At 42.5% G+C, this 14,603-nt stretch overlaps 1 protein-coding gene across 1 annotated transcript in view; it reads right to left on the minus strand.

Annotated features, from left to right (window-relative positions):
* Positions 1 to 14,603, minus strand: part of snta1 (syntrophin, alpha 1) — a 100,234-nt gene that overhangs the window by 71,843 nt on the left and 13,788 nt on the right. The window contains exon 2 of the mRNA XM_061939625.2: positions 9,795 to 9,980. Within this exon, the coding sequence (XP_061795609.1) occupies positions 9,795 to 9,980 (186 nt within the window). The remainder of the gene's footprint in view (positions 1 to 9,794; positions 9,981 to 14,603) is intronic.

The following is a 14,603-nucleotide window of genomic DNA, read 5'->3' on the forward strand; positions in this document are numbered from 1 at the left end:
GAGGGGGAAACAATCTATTTTTTGTTTTAATATGGTTTCTGTAGGAGGACAAACATGACACAAACCTCCCTAATTGTTATAAAGCACACTGTTCATATTAAACATGCTTCACTGATTCGAGTATTTGGCGAGCGCCGTTTTGTCCTACTAATTTTGGTGGTCCTTGAACTCACCGTAGTTTGTTTACATGTATAATAACTTTCTAGGACGTGTTTTATGTCACTTCTTTTTCTGTCTCATTTTGTCCACCAAACATTTAAGGTAGTGTATGAAAGGTGAGTTTTGTTGATGTTATTGACTTGTTGGAGTGCTAATCAGACATATTTGGTCACTGCATGACTGCAAGCTAATCGATGCTAACATGCTATATAGGCTAGCTATATGTACATATTGCATCATTATGCCTCATCTGTAGCTATATTTGAGGTCATATAGTTTCCTTTAAGTCCTCTTAATTCAATTTATATCTCATGACACACTATCTGTATGTAATATGGCTTTTAATTTTTTGCGGCTTCAGACAATTTTTTTTTTTTTTTTTTGGTCCAATATGGCTCTTTCAATATTTTGGGTTGCCGACCCCTGGTCTAGGACAGTGTTTTTCAACCACTGTGCTGCGGCACACTAGTGTGCCGTGAGATACAGTCTGGTGTGCCGTGGGAGATGATATAATTTCACCTATTTGGGTTAAAATATTTTTTGCAAACCAGTAATTATAGTCTGCAAATGATGTGTTGTTGTTGAGTGTCGGTGCTGTCTCGAGCTCGGCAGCGTAACCGTATAATACTCTTCCATATCAGTAGGTGGCAGCAGGTAGCTAATTGCTTTGTAGATGTCGGAAACAGCGGGAGGCAGCGTGCAGGTAAAAAGGTGTCTAATGCTTGAACCAAAAATAAACGCAAGGTGAGTGCCTCTAAGAAAATGAAATGAAGCTTAGGGAAGGCTATGCAGAACAAAACTATAACTGAACTGGCTGCAAAGTAAACAAAAACAGAATGCTGGACGACAGCAAAGACTTACTGTGGAGCAAAGACGGCGTCCACAATGTACATCCCAACATGACATGACAATCAACAATGTCCCAACAAAGAAGGATAAAAACAACTAAAATCTTCTTGATTGCTAAAACAAAGTAGATACGGGACATATCGCTCAAAGGAAAACATGAAACTGCTACAGGAAAATACCAAAAAAAGAGAAAAAGCCATTAAAATAGGAGCGCAAGACAAGAACTAAAACACGACTCACAGGAAAACAGCAATAAAGTCCAAATAAGTCACGGCGTGATGCGACAGGTGGTGACAGTACACCTACTTTGAGACAAGAGCTATATTGATGCATGCTTGGTTATGGTTTAAAGTCATATCCAACAATTGCGACAACAACTTTTTACTGTCAACTGAGTTTCGTTTTTTAATGGTGTCTGCTGGTGGTGTGCCTTTTGATTTTTTCAACGCAAAAAATGTGCCTTGGCTCAAAAAAGGCTGAAAAACACTGGTCTAGGGCTGCCTGAGTGCTGTCGGCAATGGGTAACTGCTCGGGATATGATGATATCAAAATCTCAATATTATCACGGTATTAAGGGCACGAAACCATATTTTTTCAAATATTTGGTAAAAATGCCTTTGTGTGTAAAATGAAGTGGCAGGAATGTATAGGATAAAACACACTTTACTGTGATTAAAGGGGAACATTATCACAATTTCAGAATTGTTAAAACCATTAAAAATCAGTTCCCAGTGGCTTATTATATTTTTCGACGTTTTTTTCAAAATTTTACCCATCACGCAATATCCCGAAAAAAAGCTTCAAAGTGCCTGATTTTAACCATCCGTCCATTTTCCTGTGACGTCACATAGTGAAGCCAACACAAACAAACATGGCGGAAAGAACAGCAAGCTATAGCGACATTAGCTCGGATTCAGACTCGGATTTCAGCGGCTTAAGCGATTCAACAGATTACGAATGTATTGAAACGGATGGTTGTAGTGTGGAGGCAGGTAGCGAAAACGAAATTGAAGAAGAAACTGAAGCTATTGAGCCATATCGGTTTGAACCGTATGCAAGCGAAACCGACGAAAACGACACGACAGCCAGCGACACGGGAGAAAGCGAGGACGAATTTGGCGATCGCCTTCTAACCAACGATTGGTATGTGTTTGTTTGGCATTAAAGAAAATAACAACTATGAACTAGGTTTACAGCATATGAAATACATTTGGCAACAACATGCACTTTTTTTTTTTTTTTTTTTTTTTTGTCCTGTCCAGCTTCTCAGGCAAATCATATACCGGTAGTTGATGTAGATGCCCATGTCGGCTGTTCAGATTTACTTTACAAAAGAGAAGTGTAGGATACTTCTCTTGTTGCCTTATTTGTATTTGACTTTATTAAATGTATTTATATTATCATTTAGTGCAGCCGGGCCGGAGCAGGAGGGGATAGAAAGAGAAAAAAAAAGAAGACAGAGGGGGAAATTGTGGGGACAAGAGGGGGATTAGACAGAGAGACAAAAACAACAACAGCAAACAACAACAACAACAACAATAGAGCAACATCAACAAATATGACATGTACAAATATGATGGTAAAAGTAATAGCAAATAAGCAGTTAGCGAAAAATAAAAAATAATACAGAAATGACAATGAGCATTATTACACTACAAATGGATCAATACAAATACCAATAGAAATAGCGCTATTGATAATGAACAATACCAATAATTTACCTTTATTATCAACAATACAGTTGTTTAAATGCAACAATACATATACGTAATGATAACTTGAGATACGAAAGAATGCAGAAAAATGGAGGGGGAGAAAGAGAAGCAACCTACATTAACCTTGTAGATTGTTATAGTCGCAATAGGTTAAGCTTTGTCAGTGTGCCATGTGTTACACCCAGTTTACCCTAGGGCAACAACGTTAATATATGTTTGATGAAACGTGATTATGTGCATGAGTGTAAGTATGCATATGTACGTGTATATGTACAGAATGTGTATATGTGTTTGTACAGTGAATGTATATGTACAGTATGTGTATGTGTATGTTTGTATATTGAATGTGCGTGTGGATGTACGAACATTAGGTAGGTAAATATGTACTGTATTTGTGTATGTATGTGGGAGCGTAGGTACCTATGTACGTATGTGAGCATATGTGAATTTGCATGTACAATACATTCGACTCCCAGAGTGCGTGGGAGCCAGAGCACAGCCCCATCACCCCCGAGAGCCCAACCCACAAACAGGAGGCGTGGTGCCCAGGGAACCAGGGACCACCGCCCCCACGCAGCCAAGCCGGCCAGCGACAGGAACCCCAGAGCCCGACCCACCGTACCGCCCACAAGGGCCAGCAGCAGGCCGCAGACAGACGCACCCGGCAGAGGACAGGGCACGAGAAAAGCAGGGGACAGCCAGACCCCAAGCCAGCGAGAGACCACACCCCACACGGGCAGAAAGGCGAGACGCCCCGCCCGAGGGACCCAGAGACTCCCCGCAACCGGACGGAAAGACCGCCCCCGCCCCACCGGCAACCGGGCCCCCACGAGCCCACCCCCCACCCCCGGAGAGCGCGGCGAGGCCAGCCCCCGGCCACCCCACCCAAATCGGCCGCCGCAGGACCACCCAGGCACAGGGCCACGGGAACCACCCACCCCACCCGCAGGGACCCCAACGATGGAGATGGAACAACCAGCAACCGCCCCGCCGAGCCCCCCCCCTGAGGGAGGGGAAAAATTAAAAAATAATATTAATAAAATATATTAAAAAATAAATAAATTAATTAAAAAAAAGAATTAAAAGAAGATCACACACATGCTGACAAACAAGGTCACTACCCCAGCAACTGGCCGACTCGCAGCACCTCGGAATACCTTGCAGCACCAAGCTACCACAATAGACGCAGGGACTAGGCCCAACAGGCCCCAACCAATACGGGCACCCGGAAGGGATGGACAGCGGGACCCAGGAGCTCCAGACACGCAGTTCGGATGCAGTAGCCTGAGGCGTCGACCCCCGTCTGACAGGCAGGCACAGAGCGTACCCCCAGAAATATACATACATACATACATATATACATACACTTACACACATACATGTATACATACCCACACATACACATATATACATATACATACACATATGTACACATACACATATATATACATACATACATACACACACATATACATACATATACACAGTTCGTCAGCCCCGACAGCCATCACGCGCGCGCGCTGCCACCAGTCACAACATCAGCCACACCCCTGCACCAGACCCAGCAGCCACGGGCGCCCACACCACAAACAAACGGCAGCAGAAACAGCAGCCGCAATAACCCCAGACAGCCAGCACCAGCCAATCAAATCAAAGCGATCAAAAAAAAACTGCGACCAGCAACCACACGCCACCAGGACCACGGAGACCAGCCGGCGCCAGCCCGCCAGTCAGCCCGAACGCCAACACGCAAACAAGAGACACCAACACCCCCCCCAACCAAAAGGCCCCCCACCCCAACCCAAACCCGCACAAACACACCACCGCCCAAACAACCGAGACACAGCATCCAGACCAGACACGGGGGCTGCGCCGCCACCACATCAAGTCACCAACAGAGACCCCACAGCGCAAGGTCGGGCCACACGGGCACGGACCCCACCCAACAGGAAGTGAGACCCGCGCGACGCCACACACAAATAAATAATAAGATTAAAAAAATAAATAAAAAAATAAAAAATAAAAAAAATAACATGCACTTTGAGAGTGCAGACAGCCCAATTTTCATCAATTAATATATTCTGTAGACATACCCTCATCCGCGCTCTTTTCCTGAAAGCTGATCTGTCCAGTTTTGGAGTTGATGTCAGCAGGCCAGGGAAGCTAGGGTCGATAGGGGGTTTAGCTCGCTCGTCTGCGGGAACAAACTGCCGCCATTGCTTGCCGTGCTACCGAGGACCTTTGTCCCTGAATTGCTCACACACTCCGGCAGATTCAATGGGGGTCTGGCGGCAGATTTCTTTGACTTTATCGTTGGAAATGCATCTGCTTTGAGTGTCGCAGGATATCCACACATTCTTGCCATCTCTGTCGTAGCATAGCTTTCGTCGGTAAAGTGTGCGGAACAAACGTCCAATTTCTTGCCACATTCACATCTTTGGGCCACTGGTGCAACTTGAGTCCGTTCCTGTTCGTGTTGTTACACCCTCCGACAACACACCGACGAGGCATGATGTCTCCAAGGTACGGAAAACAGTGGAAAAAACGGAAAATAACAGAGCTGATTTGACTCTGTGTTTGAGAAAATGGCGGATTGCTTCCCGATGTGACGCCACGTTGTGACGTCATCGCTCCGAGAGCGAATATTAGAAAGGCGTTTAATTCGCCAAAATTCACCCATTTAGAGTTCGGAAATCGGTTAAAAAAATATATGGTCTTTTTTCTGCAACATCAAGGTATATATTGACGCTTACATAGGTCTGGTGATAATGTTCCCCTTTAAACAAAAACATAATGCACAAATGTTTAAATCATATTTATAACGACAAACATGTATTTTAAGTGCAAAGAATTGTGCAGAAACATCCACTGTTTCAAGCAAATATCTGACAGTCTAACTTTTAATTAGGGATATTATCGGCCGATAAATGCTTTAAAATGTAATATCGGAAATTATCAGTATCGGTTTCAAAATTATCGGTATCGGTTTCAAAAAGCAAAATTTATGACTTTTTAAAACGTTGCTGTGTACACAGACGTAGGGGGAAGTACAGAGCGCCAATTACCGTATTTCCTTGAATTGCCGCCGGGTATATAGTATGCGCATGCCTCAATTTACCGCAGGGGCAAACTCGTTTCGCAAAATAATTAGCGCATGCCTAGAATTACCGCCGGGTAAGTCACGTACCTACTACGCTTTTAGCGTTACCCGGCAGTTCGCGGTATTGCAAATGTTCATTCAGCGTATTTTTTGCACTGGTATACAGTACAAAACGAGTGACTCGTCACGAGTGACATAACATATGGTATGTCCCGAGTCCTTTGTGCAACATCACAGCATAATATTTCACGATTGATTATACCGGTATACATTGTACCGCTGTGTTATAACGCAGGCACTGGGGAGCCATTCAACAATGACGTATGCAAAGGGGGGTGGGGTTGGGGGTCAAAATCCTGGGGGGGAAATGCGCACAATTAAGTACTATCATTTGTATAGGGAATTTTGCGTACGAGGGTTGGGGTCAAAATCCTGGAGTAAAATGCGTACGTAATTGTTGAATGACATCTTGTAAAAATAAAGAGTGTCACGTTATAATTGCCTTTTCAGACCCAAAGAAAAAGAACTCCCGGGATGATTCATTGCGCTTTAAATTTTATTGCGGCATTAAGCGATGTCATGATTATCCTTACATTACACTCAAATTTATAAGCGCATGCCTAAATTTACCGCATGCCTTTGGTAAGTGCCGGAGTGAGAAGAGGTTTTAAATTAATTACCGCCGGTGCGCTAATTCAAGGAAATACGGTAACCTTAAAGGCACTTCCTTTGCGTGCCGGCCCAGTCACATAATATCTACGGCTTTTCACACACACAAGTGAATGCAAGGCATACTTGGTCAACAGCCATACAGGTCACACTGAGGGTGGCCGTATAAACAACTTTAACACTTTTAGAAATATGCGCCACACTGTGAACCCACACCAAACAAGAATGACAAACACATTTCGGGAGAACATCCGCACCGTAACACAACATAAACACAACAGAACAAATACCCAGAATCCCTTGCAGCACTAACTCTTCCGGGACGCTACAATATACACCCCGGCAACCCCCCACCCCCCGCCCCCCAACACCGCCCACCAATAATGCACTTTGTGACTTCAATAATAAATATGGCAGTGCCATGTTTTGCTTTTTTTTTTCCATAACTTTTCCATAACTTATTTTGGAAAACCTTGTTACATTGATTAATGCATCCAGCGGGCATCACAACAAAATTAGGCATAATAATGTGTTAATTCCACGACTGTATATATCGGTATCGGTTGATATCGGTATTGTTAATTAAGAGTTGGACAATATCGGAATATCGGCAAAAAAGCCATCATCGGACATCTCTACTTTTAATGATGTAAATGCATAAAAAAAAATGTTTAGCTTTACTGGCTTCAAATATATTTTGCGGGTGATGGTTTATCAACTAGCTTCTATTATTTCCCGGGGTGTGCAGAGTCCGCGATCCGACCGGATGCTTTCCCACCAGGGCGGTCCATGGTGACCCGCTCGGTGTTGCCTTGGAAATGCTCAAGATGTAAGTAGTGCTTTAGGCTATAGCACGCAGACCTCCGCCAGGGTTCGTGTGTTTGTTTGTTAGCAACGTATCTCAAAATGTTATGGATGGACTTTGATGAAATGTTCAGGCAATGTCCATAAAAAAACAATTCCTCTTATCTACTTCGATCACACTTCTGCGGCATATGCCCCAGCCTTCCTGTCCCACCCTCTGGTGCGCAGAGGATTATGGGAGATGTAGCTTATTTTTACAAACTCTGTTTCCATATGAGTTGGAAATTTGTGTTGGATGTAAATATAAACGGAATACAATGATCCTTTTCAACCTATATTCAATTGAATGCGCTACAAATACAAGATATTTGATGTTCAAACTCATACTTTTTTTTTTTTTTGCAAATAGTAATTAACTTAGAATTTCATGGCTGCAACACGTGCCAAAGTTGGGGCATGTTCACCACTGTGTTACATGGCCTTTCCTTTTAACAACACTCAGTAAACGTTTGGGAACTAAAGAGACACATTTTTTAAGCTTCTCGGGTGGAATTCTTTCCCATTCTTGCTTGATGTACAGCTTAAGTTGTTCAACAGTCCGGGGGTCTCCGTTGTGGTATTTTAGGCTTCATAATGCGCCACACATTTTCAATGGGAGACAGGTCTGGACTACAGGCAGGCCAGTCTAGTACCCGCACTCTTTTACAATGAGGCCACGTTGATGTAACACATGGCTTGGCATTGTCTTGCTGAAATAAGCAGGGGCGTCCATGGTAACATTGCTTGGATGGCAACATATGTTGCACCAAAACCTGTATGTACCTTTCAGCATTAATGGTGCCTTCACAGATGGGTAAGTTACCCATGTCTTGGGCACTAATACACCCCCATACTATCACAGATGCTGGCTTTTCAACTTTGCGCCTATAACAATCCGAATGGTTATTTTCCTCTTTGGTCCGGAGGACACGACGTCCACAGTTTCCAAAAACAATTTGAAATGTGGACTCGTCAGACCACAGAACACTTTTCCACTTTGTATCAGTCCATCTTAGATGAGCTCAGGCCCAGCAAAGCCGACGGCGTTTCTGGGTGTTGTTGATAAACAGTTTTTGCCTTGCATTGGAGAGTTTTAACTTGCACTTACAGATGTAGCGACCAACTGTAGTTACTGACAGTGGGTTTCTGAAGTGTTCCTGAGCCCATGTGGTGATATCCTTTACACACTGATGTCGCTTGTTGATGCAGTACAGCCTGAGGGATCGAAGATCACGGGCTTAGCTGCTTACGTGCAGTGATTTCTCCAGATTCTCTGAACCCTTTGATGATATTACGGACCGTAGATGGTGAAATCCCTAAATTCCTTGCAATAGCTGCTTTAGAAAGGTTTTTCTTAAACTGTTCAAAAATTTGCTCACGCATTTGTTGACAAAGTGGTGACCCTGGCCCCATCCTTGTTTGTGAATGACTGAGCATTTCATGGAATCTACTTTTATACCCAATCATGGCACCCACCTGTTCCCAATTTGCCTGTTCACCTGTGGGATGTTCCAAATAAGTGTTTGATGAGCATTCCTCAACTTTATCTGTATTTATTGCCACCTTTCCCAACTTCTTTGTCACGTGTTGTTGGCATCAAATTCTAAAGTTCAAATCAAATCAAATCAACTTTATTTATAGAGCACATTTAAAATTTACCACAGGGGTAGCCAAAGTGCTGTTAATGATTCTTTGCAAAAAAAAAGAATGTTTATCAGTTTGAACATCAAATATGTTGTCTTTGTAGCATATTCAACTGAATATGGATTGAAAATGATTTGCAAATCATTGTATTCCGTTCATATTTACATTTAACACAATTTCCCAACTCATATGGAAACGGGGTTTGTAGAACGGCCAATGCAAAAGTGCCAGAAAAAAAACTACACTCACTAAGTTTTCGTAACATACCGTCAGAGGTGACGGGAGTATTGTGATGATTTTGAAACCGCAATACCGCGGTATCTAGAATACCGTTACACCCCTAGGCCTAGTAACTGCGATTGATACCCAAACACACCTCCAAAATGTGCTTTGCTGAGAAGGTGAAGGTGGTGGAGTGGTCAAGAAACAGAAAAGTAATAGATGCTACATTTGTGAGTTACACTTAGTGCGGTTTTTCAAAAAAGAATATTCAGGTACGTCTGGACTTAGCCTTTAAGTGAGACAAAGTAAGTCAACTTTGGGGAGAGATACAAGCATCTCATTGCCATGCTGAGATGTTCACAGTCAGGGCAAATGCAATACTTGAAAGTATCCAAGTACATATCTGTCAACTAAGTGTGATTGAACACAGTCTCCAATAAAGATGACCCAGTGCACATACCAAACAGCATGAAAGAGAAATGTATCCAATGATATCGACGTGAAAAGAAATGATCAAGCGTAGATTTCAGAGAAAGACTTATTGGTTTTGCAATCTGGTTTTCTCATTGGTCTATTAAAATCAAATGCCTTACCTTCGAGGATGACTTCCTTGCCGGTTTTCTTCAGGGCCTGCACGGCCTCATCGTGCGTAGCCTCCCGTAAGTCGTAACCGTTGACAGACAAAATGGCATCACCCACATAAAGAGCCTCCGTCTGGTCAGCGGCCAGGCCTTTAAAAATCTTGGAGATGAGAATGGGCATCTTGTTCTCCTTTCCACCTGTATGAAAAGATGGGCGATATTTGGTGGGTAAGACTGAAATATCAAAATAAATGTTGCATTTGAGTTCCATCCTAAAACTAATTTGTATACGCTAGGGAACATTATCACCAGACCTATGTAAGCATCAATATATACCTTGATGTTGCAGAAAAAAGACCATATATTTTTTTAACCGATTTCCGAACTCTAAATGGGTGAATTTTGGCGAATTAAACGCCTTTCTAATATTCGCTCTCGGAGCGATGACGTCACAACGTGACGTCACATCGGGAAGCAATCCGCCATTTTCTCAAACACCGAGTCAAATCAGCTCTGTTATTTTCCGTTTTTTCGACTGTTTTCCGTACCTTGGAGACATCATGCCTCGTCGGTGTGTTGTCGGAGGGTGTAACAACACCAACAGGGACGGATTCAAGTTGCACCAGTGGCCCAAAGATGCGAAAGTGGCAAGAAATTGGACGTTTGTTCCGCACACTTTACCGACGAAAGCTATGCTACGACAGAGATGGCAAGAATGTGTGGATATCCTGCGACACTCAAAGCAGATGCATTTCCAACGATAAAGTCAAAGAAATCTGCCGCCAGACCCCCATTGAATCTGCCGGAGTGTGTGAGCAATTCAGGGACAAAGGACCTCGGTAGCACGGCAAGCAATGGCGGCAGTTTGTTCCCGCAGACGAGCGAGCTAAACCCCCTGGATGTCTTGGCTCACACCGTCCCTTATGCCACCGAAGATGATCTAGAGAAGAATATCGACCCTAGCTTCCCTGGCCTGCTGACATCAACTCCAAAACTGGACAGATCAGCTTTCAGGAAAAGACAGCGGATGAGGGTATGTCTACAGAATATATTAATTGATGAAAACTGGGCTGTCTGCACTCTCAAAGTGCATGTTGTTGCCAAAGGTATTTCATATGCTGTAAACCTAGTTCATAGTTGTTAGTTTCCTTTAATACCAAACAAACACATACCAATCGTTGGTTAGAAGGCGATCGCCGAATTCGTCCTCGCTTTCTCCCGTGTCGCTGGCTGTCGTGTCGTTTTCGTCGGTTTCGCTTGCATACGGTTCAAACCGATATGGCTTAATAGCTTCAGTTTCTTCTTCAATTTCGTTTTCGCTACCTGCCTCCACACTACAACCATCCGTTTCAATACATGCGTAATCTGTTGAATCGCTTAAGCCGCTGAAATCCGAGTCTGAATCGGAGCTAATGTCGCTATAGCTTGCTGTTCTATGCGCCATGTTTGTTTGAGTTGGCATCACTATGTGACGTCACAGGAAAATGGACGGGTGTATATAACGATGGTTAAAATCAGGCACTTTGAAGCTTTTTTTAGGGATATTGCGTGATGGGTAAAATTTTGAAAAAAACTTCGAAAAATAAAATAAGCCACTGGGAACTGATTTTTAATGGTTTTAACCCTTCTGAAATTGTGATAATGTTCCCCTTTAAATAGACCTCCCTTTTAGACCAGTTGATCTGCCGTCTCTTTTCTGCTCTGCCACCCTCTCCTGCGTGGAGAGGTTATTAGGTGACCACAGATGAAGCGCTAGCTGTTCAAAGTCGGGACCCGGGGCGGACCACTCATCTGTGCATCTAGTGCAATGCACACTGGTACTTTATCTTTATCTCCATACTGTAGATTTTATGCCTACATCAAAGTGCCACCTATGTCTATCAAGCTCCATGTTATGATGTTTAAATGTTAGTTGTCTGGTTGTGGTTGTGTCTGTGCTTGTGTTTTTGTTCTGTTGTTTTTGTGTATGTTAAGAAAGCAATGATGCTCTGTGCCCAAGACAAATTTCCCCGCGGGGACAATAAAGTTGAACCTTGAACCTTGAGTTGGGGACGTCTCTGCGCTGCTGACTTGTCTCCACTCAAGATGATCCCCTGCTGGCCCCACTATGGAATGAACTCTCACACTATAAACTAGATCCACTATGGACTGGACTCTCTCACTATTAACTAGATCCACTCGACTCCCATTGCACCGGTTGCTCATGGGGGTGGGGGGGGGGGGGGTCCCCACATCTGCGGTCCCCTCCAAGGTTTCTCATTGTATCCCATTGGGTTGAGTTTTTTCTTGCCCTTATGTGGGATCTGAGCTGAGGATGTCGTTGTGGCTTGTGCAGCCCTTTGAGACACTTGTGATTAAGGGCTTGTGGAGGTTTCTCTCCACACCCCGCTTCGATGCAGGTCCGCAGGCCACGCCCCCCTCCACAGGGCTATATAAATAAACTTCGATTGAATGATTGATTGATTATTAATAATATATATATATATATATATATATATATATATATATTGTATTTTATACATTAACACTTAATATTTTGAATATAATAACTACAAAATAAAGTATTTAATAATAGTAATAACATACAGATGCAAATATTAGTTTTTTTTTGTGTTTTATTATTTAAAACTCACCATGACTTTCACATCTACAATCACTAGTACCTTTTAACATTAATAATAAATAGGAGGATTTCATTTGTATCTAATAATACAATTGTATCTTTACTTTAATTTGGTATATCTGAAGTAAATAATATATTATATAAATAATATACACTTTTTAAGAATTGTTGTCAGTTATTGTAAAATGAATGCTTGCTAATTGTTCTGTACAAATTGCAATGGTGGGCTGTCAGGGCCGTCTCTGCTGGCCTAACATAACCAGAAATCATGATCATAATTAAAGATAAAAGTATTTTTGAATTGACTTTCCCTAAAAAATTTTCATATTCTCTTCATGTCATATTATGCTCCTCCCAATGCTGTTGATTTTTAGGTTAGAGTTTGTATCAAATCAGAATTCAACTCGCTTATGTTGCCATGCTGTACCAAATCTGCCCGGAGCTTTCAGAATCAGCAATGCAGGAGTCTGTGCATTTGATAGACAATTGCCATAGCCAATCAGATCACGAGTTGTTGTCAGTAAGGCCTTGTAGCTGGCCCTGACATTTACGCGTCCTGTGATTGGAGACTCACTTAGGAGTCCCAAGTGAGTATCCAATCACAAGTTGCGAAAACAGGAAGTGGCACCGGCGCCATAGAAAGCCACAGAAAACTCACCAGTACTCACATAGAAGGAGAGCAAAACGTTGATTAGGTGGCAGATAAATATTTGCAAGGCCATTTTCAAGAAGGATACTTAAGAGAAACTACATCTTGTGAGACGAGGTCGGCCGACACCGAAAGCTATCCCGTTCGGTGAAATGGTTTGCCCGCGACTTTCACATGAATCAACTACCGACTACGAGCGGTACCACTGGCTTATACGGCGTCAAATGAGTGCTACAAAAGGTGAGTTCCCAAATATTGTATTTCTTAATTGTTTCATGCTTCATTTGTTTTATACAATTATTTAAATTTTGACAGTACCACGTAAGATATGTTTTAATTGCTGAAGCGGGTTTATTGAACGTTAAATGCGACGAAAAATAGACCATTTTGTCCACTGTTGAGGGGATCCAATGCGCAGTTGTGTGCAAGTGTGTTTCTGTATAGTATCTCTACCATTGTCCATGTGGTGACATAAATTACGATATTTTGAGAGGTGAAGTCGTACTAAGTAGGACATCAATGAAGGCCTAGGTGAGAAACGCACGGCACGCCACTGACAAATTGTGTATGCACTGTATGTTTGTATAAATTTTCTTTCGGACCCTCGGAGGAATAGCAACGGCGTCTGGGGTGTCCAAATAAATAAACAAACAAACAAAAGTCGTCAAAAGAACCTTAATTTTGGAATGCTACCTCAATATGTGAATAATATGGCCTGATTCTTACTGAAGTTTTTTTTTGGCAACACTGATGACAAAGGATGTAACACCATCATGAAGGCTGCTAAGTAGAGATGTCCAATAATGGCTTTTTTACCGATATTCGATATTCCGATATTGTCTAACTCTTAATTACCGATACCGATATCAACCGATACCGATATATACCGTCGTGGAATTAACACATTATTATGCCTAATTTTGTTGTGATACCCCGCTGGATGCATTAAACAATGTAACAAGGTTTTCCTAAAATAAATCAACTCAAGTTATGGACAACATGGCACTGCCATATTTATTATTGAAGTCACAAGGTGCATTATTTTTTTTAACATGCCTCAAAACAGCAGCTGGGCATTTGGGACATGCATGAGGAGGTTGAGGTGGGTGGGGTTGGGGGGTTGAGGGTAGCGGGGGGTGTATATTGTAGCGTCCCGGAAGAGTTAGTGCTGCAAGGGGTTCTGGGTATTTGTTCTGTTGTGTTTATGTTGTGTTACGATGCGGATGTTCTCCCGAAATGTGTTTGTCATTCTTGTTTGGTGTGGGTTTACAGTGTGGCGCATATTTGTAACAGTGTTAAAGTTGTTTATACGGCCACCCTCAGTGTATATTTGTATGGCTGTTGATCAAGTATGTCTTGCATTCACTTGTGTGTGTGAAAAGCTGTAGATATTATGTGACTGGGCCGGCACGCAAAGGAAGTGCCTTTAAGGTTTATTGGCGCTCTGTACTTCTCCCTACGTCCGTGTACACAGCGGCGTTTTAAAAAGTCATAAATTTTACTTTTCGAAACTGATACCGATAATTATCGATATTACATTTTAAAGCAT

This window comes from Nerophis lumbriciformis, linkage group LG03 (genome assembly GCF_033978685.3).
Source record: "Nerophis lumbriciformis linkage group LG03, RoL_Nlum_v2.1, whole genome shotgun sequence".
NCBI classification, from domain to species: Eukaryota; Metazoa; Chordata; class Actinopteri; order Syngnathiformes; family Syngnathidae; genus Nerophis; species Nerophis lumbriciformis.